Source organism: Solanum tuberosum, unplaced genomic scaffold (genome assembly GCF_000226075.1).
Source record: "Solanum tuberosum cultivar DM 1-3 516 R44 unplaced genomic scaffold, SolTub_3.0 scf00304, whole genome shotgun sequence".
In the NCBI taxonomy this organism is placed as follows: domain Eukaryota; kingdom Viridiplantae; phylum Streptophyta; class Magnoliopsida; order Solanales; family Solanaceae; genus Solanum; species Solanum tuberosum.
This window is the reverse complement of record NW_006239227.1, coordinates 276267-282485: the sequence shown is the minus strand read 5'-3', so window position 1 is coordinate 282485 and position 6219 is coordinate 276267. Positions and strand designations below refer to the sequence as shown.

The following is a 6219-nucleotide window of genomic DNA, read 5'->3' as shown; positions in this document are numbered from 1 at the left end:
TTCAATTTTTTTTATTGAATTAAAGTTTGATGAATTAAAGTTAGATGAAACAGTTACTTAAGTGGAGAACAAATAGCTATGTAATAATTTATTATTCAATTCTATAATTTTTTTGTTTATTTGGTAAGATTGAATAAACAATTGGGGCTATTTTAATAGTTTTACAAATTATGGTATTCTTATGTTTATGAGAAAATATACAACACAAAAATTCCACATCGCATGTCCAAACAAATCTTTAATTTCATTCACAATTCCATATTATGATATCATCTCATAATATCTTATCATGATTCCATATCATGATACCATATCGCATGACCAAACGGGTATACTTTTGGCTATATTCAAAAGTTGATTAGGACTGATTTGATTAGGTTGGAGAAGTTGAATTTGAAGACAAGGGCAGGACAAGCAAAAGTGTTAGGAACATTAATTGGAATAAGTGGGGCTATGCTTCTCACTTTTTACAAAGGCTTGAAAATTAAAACTTGGTCAATCAAACTTGACTTTAAAGGACACGTGGCAGCCTCTCAGCAAAACCAAAAACGAGATGCTCACATTTTGGGTTCTATTTTGGCTATATGTAGTTGCTTTTCCTTAGCATTATCCCTCATTTTTCAGGTAATATGTTTATTCAATTTTTTTTATTGAATTAAAGTTTGATGAATTAAAGTTAGATGAAACAGTTACTTAAGTGGAGAACAAATAGCTATGTAATAATTTATTATTCAATTCTATAATTTTTTTGTTTATTTGGTAAGATTGAATAAACAATTGGGGCTATTTTAATAGTTTTACAAATTATGGTATTCTTATGTTTATGAGAAAATATACAACACAAAAATTCCACATCACATGTCCAAACAAATCTTTAATTTCATCTCACAATTCCATATTATGATATCATCTCATAATATCTTATCATGATTCCGGAAACAAATTCTCACTAAAATAGTTGATTTGGACTTATTCGATTAGGTTGGAGAAGTTGAATTTGAAGACAAGGGCAGGACAAGCAAAAGTGTTAGGAACATTAATTGGAATAAGTGGGGCTATGCTTCTCACTTTTTACAAAGGCTTGAAAATTAAAACTTGGTCAATCAAACTTGACTTTAAAGGACACGTGGCAGCCTCTCAGCAAAACCAAAAACGAGATGCTCACATTTTGGGTTCTATTTTGGCTATTTGTAGTTGCTTTTCCTTAGCATTATCCCTCATTTTTCAGGTAATATTCAATTAATTATAAACTTTTCCTTATTTTTTTTAAAAAATATGCAAAATCCATTAGATTACTTAATATGGCCAAAAATGTCTTTATTTTCACACAAAACTTTAATATATTTGATCCAATTTAGTTTCTAATTATAACTATGCAGTACCATATGAAATTGCATTTATGAAGTAATTTAGTTAAATTGTAGTAATTTCTTTGGGTTTCACATGGATAGGATTTCATTTGTATTGATGATTAAAATGTAAATATCATTACATTAACTAACTAATCACAGGTCAACTAAACCCAAAGTTGCATGCATAATATATGAAATTTACATAGCACGTGCATTTTATAGTTTTATGCTAATCAAACTATAAAAGAGAAAAGTCGTAATTGTTCTTACAGAATGATACACGTTGGGCCCGTGCATAACAAGTGCATTTTATATCTAGTATATATATGTGTATATATATATATATATATATATAGTACAAAGATGAGTGTTAGGACAAGACACGCGACTCCTCAAGTGAAAACAAAGGTTAATTATCAACAACTTCGAAATGCAATGACATGCCTCTCGTAATCCTCTTAGATGGAGTTTTATCATCAATTTTTTTTTTGAAAAAGACTAAAAATCAAAGGAACGATGAGAGATTTTTGAGAAAAATTACCCAAAAATAATAACCAGAGACATATACAAACGACAAAGCGCTCAAACTTGTTGATTCGAATAATAAGCTGATGTATATTTAAGAAGATGAAGAGTATGAAGAAGATGATGGAGGTGCTAATGAGCACGATCATGATCAAGGTGGAGGGGCAGATGAACAGGATCATGATAACGATAAAGGTGCTAATCAGAACGATCAAGATAAAGAAGATGAAAAGTATGTAGAAGATGGTGGAGGTGCTAATAAGCACGATCATGATCAAGGTGGAGGGGCATATGAATAGGATCATGATAACGATGGAGATTCTAATGAGCACCATCATGATCACGGTGGAGGGGCAGATGATCAAGATAACGATGGAGGCATTAATGAACATGATGATAAAGATGAAGATTGAGGCACCAACAAACTAAATGAAGATGTTGATCAACTGGTTGATCATACAATATAGATAATAGTTGATCTAAATGCAGACATTTTTCTTAATAAATTGTCTTCTAAGTGATATGCTTGATTATCCTGTAGTGAAAAGTTGCCTATGGCAGAAAAAAAAAGACGAGAGGGAGTTTCTCGGATAGTAAGCACCCCTCACTTCCAACCCGAAGGTTGTGAGTTCGAGTCACCAATGGAGCAAAAGGGGTGGGAGCTCCTAGGGAGGGTAAAAAAAACAAAAAAATCCAAAAAGAGTTGAGACACGATTTATGCGGTTTACCTAAAAAGTGAAATCACGATTAGGAGGGATAGTGAATTTCAAAATTCAAATTGAATGTGCATCAGTGAATGATTTTAGAAGAGAATTAGGGAATGAAGAAAGGAGAGATAAAATTGAGTTTGTATAAAAGCATATACAAAGGCCGAGAATAATTTTATTGATTCGGTATACAAGGTAAGCACAAGTCCCATGATTAATGGCAAAATTTATAAAATTGTAGTCACATATAGTAATTAAATGAAACTATACCCTCGTTGAATAATAATTTAGTAATGTTAGCCAAATCTCATAAAATGAACGTGCTATGCACTAATAGAAATAAAAAGTTGTTTTTGGAGGCACTAATAGAAATAAATGTTTTCTTTACTTTGAAAAACATGATTATTCCGCTCATAATTTACCATCGACATAACTCACTGGAAAGTGCGTCAAGGAAACAAATTCTCACTAAAATAGTTGATTTGGACTTATTTGATTAGGTTGGAGAAGTTGAATTTGAAGACAAGGGCAGGACAAGCAAAAGTGTTGGGAACATTAATTGAAATTGGTGGGGCTATGCTTCTAACTTTTTACAAAGGCTTGAAAATTAAAACTTGTTCAATCAAACTTGACTTTAAAGGGCACGTGGCAGACTCTCAGCAAAACCAAAAACCATCTGCTCTCAGTTTGGGTTCTATTTCAGCTATTTGTAGTTGCTTTTCCTTAGCATTATCCCTCATTTTTTAGGTAATATTCAACTTATTATAAACTTTCCTTATATTTTAAAAAAATATGCAAAATCCATTAGATTACTTAATATGGCCAAAATGGCTTTATTTTCACACAAAACTTTAACATGTATGATCTAATTTAGTTTCTGAATATAACCATGCAGTACCATATGAAATTGCATTTATGAAGTAATTTAGTTAAATTGTTGTAATTTCTTTTGGTTTCACATGGATAGGATTTCATTTGTATTAATGATTAAAATGTAAATATCATTACATTAACCAGCTAATCACAGGTCAACTAAACCCAAAGTTGCATGCATAATATATGAACTGTACATAGCACGTGCATTTTATAGTTTTATGATAATCAAACTATAAAAGAGAAAAGTCATAATTGTTCTTACAGAATGATACACGTTGGGCCCGTGCATGACACGTGCATGTTATATCTAGTATATATATATATATATATATATAGTACAAATATGAGTGTTAGGACACGACACACGACTCCTCAAGTGAAAACAAAGGTCGATTATCAACAACTTGGTAATGCAATGACAAGCCTCTTGTAATCTTCTTAGATGGAGTTTCATCATCCATTTTTTTGAAAAAGACTAAAAATCAAAGGAACAATGAGAGATTTTTAAGAAAATTTACCCAAAAATATTAAGCATAAGACATACAAACGAAAAAGCGCTCGAACTTGTTGATTCGAATAATAAGTTGATGTATATTGAAGAAGATAAAGAGTATGAAAAAGATGATTGAGGTGCTAATGAGCACGATAATGATCAAAGTGGAGGGGCAGATGAACATGACCATGATAACGATAGAGGTGCTAATCAGAACGATCAAGATAAAGAAGATGAAGAGTATGTAGAAGATGGCAGAGGTGCTAATGAGCACGATCATGATCAAGGTGGAGAGGAAGATGAACAGGATCATGATAACGATGGAGGTGCTAATGAGCACCATCATGATCAAGGTGGAGGGGCAGATGAACTTGACAACGATGGAGGCATTAATGAACATGATGATAAAGATGAAGATTGAGGCACCAACAAACTAAATGAAGATGCTGATCAACTGGTTGATCATACAATATAGATAATAGTTTATCTAAATGCAGACATACGAACTATTTAATGATGAAATGCGGACATTTTTCTTAATAAATTGTCTTCTAAGTGATAAGGTTGATTATCCTAGAGTGAAAAGTTGCCTATGGCAGAAAAAGAAAAGAAAAGAGGGAGTTGCTCGGATAGTAAGCACCCCTCACTTCCAACCTGAAGGTTGCGAGTTCGAGTCACCAAGGGAACAAAAGGGGTGGGAGCTCCTAGGGAGGGTAAAAATATAAATGAAAAATCCAAAAAAATTGAGACACGATTTATGTAGTTACCTACAAAAGTGAAATCATGATTAGGAGGGATAGTGAATTTCAAAATACAAATTGAATGTGCATCAATGAATGATTTTAGAAGAGAATTAGGGAATGAATAAAGGAGAGATAAAATTGAGTTTGTATAAAAGCATCTACCAAGGCCGAAAATAATTTTATTGATTCGGTATACAAGGTAAGCGTAAGTCCCATAATTAATGGCAAGAATTATAAAACTGTAGTCACATATAGTAATTAAATGAAACTATACCCTCATTGAATAATAATTTAGTAATGTTTGCGAAAACGCATAAAATGCACGTGCTATGCACTAATAGAAATAAAAAGTTGTTTTGGAGGCACTAATAGAAATATATGTTTTTTTTACTTTGAAAAACATGATTATTACACTCATAATTTACCATCGACCTAACTCGCTGGAAAGTATATCAAGGAAACAAATTCTCACTAAAATAGTTGATTTGGACTTATTCGATTAGGTTGGAGAAGTTGAATTTGAAGACAAGGGCAGGACAAGCTAAAGTGTTGGGAGCATTAATTGGAATTGGTGGGGCTATGCTTCTCACTTTTTACAAAGGCTTGGAAATTAAAACATGGTCTATTAAACTTTACTTTAAAGGGCACGTCGCAGCCTCTCAGCAAAACCAAAAACCATATGCTCACATTTTGGGTTCTATTTTGGCTATATGTAGTTGCTTTTCCTTAGCATTATCCCTCATTTTTCAGGTAATATTCAATTAATTATAAACTTTTCCTTATTTTTTTTAAAAAATATGCAAAATCCATTAGATTACTTAATATGGCCGAAAATGGCTTTATTTTCACACAAAACTTTAACATATTTGATCCAATTTAGTTTCTGAATATAACCATGCAGTACCAAATGAAATTGCATTTATGAAGTAATTTAGTTAAATTGTTGTAATTTCTTTTGGTTTCACATGGATAGGATTTCATTTGTATTGATGATTAAAATGTAAATATCATTACATTAACTAGCTAATCACATGTCAACTAAACCCAAAGTTGCATGCATAATATATGAAATATACATAGCACGTGCATTTTATAGTTTTATGATAATCAAACAATAAAAGAGAAAAGTCGTAATTGTTCTTACATAATGATACACGTTGGGCCCGTGCATAACACGTGCATTTTATATCTAATATATACATATATATATATATATAGTACAAAGATGAGTGTTAGGACAAGACACGCGACTCCTCAAGTGAAAACAAAAGTCGATTATCAACAACTTGGTAATGCAATGACAAGCCTCTCGTAATCCTCTTTGATGGAGTTTCATCATCCTTTTTTTTTGAAAAAAACTAAAAATCAAAGGAACGATGAGAGATTTTTGAGAAAAATTACCCTAAAATAATAAGCATAAGATATACAAACGAAAAAGCGCTCGAACTTGTTGATTCGAATAATAAGCTGATGTATATTGAAGAAGATGAAGAGTATGAAGAAGATGATGGAGGTGCTAATGA

The 6219-nt window shown here is 31.8% G+C and overlaps 1 protein-coding gene across 1 annotated transcript in view; it reads left to right on the top strand.

Annotated features, from left to right (window-relative positions):
- Positions 1-4374, top strand: part of LOC107063089 (prostatic spermine-binding protein-like) — an 11477-nt gene extending 7103 nt beyond the window's left edge. Inside the window, exons 3-4 of the mRNA XM_015314525.1 lie at positions 1980-2109; positions 4119-4374. Of these exons, the coding sequence (XP_015170011.1) occupies positions 1980-2109; positions 4119-4374 (386 nt within the window). The remainder of the gene's footprint in view (positions 1-1979; positions 2110-4118) is intronic.
- The last annotated feature ends 1845 nt before the right edge of the window (positions 4375-6219 follow it).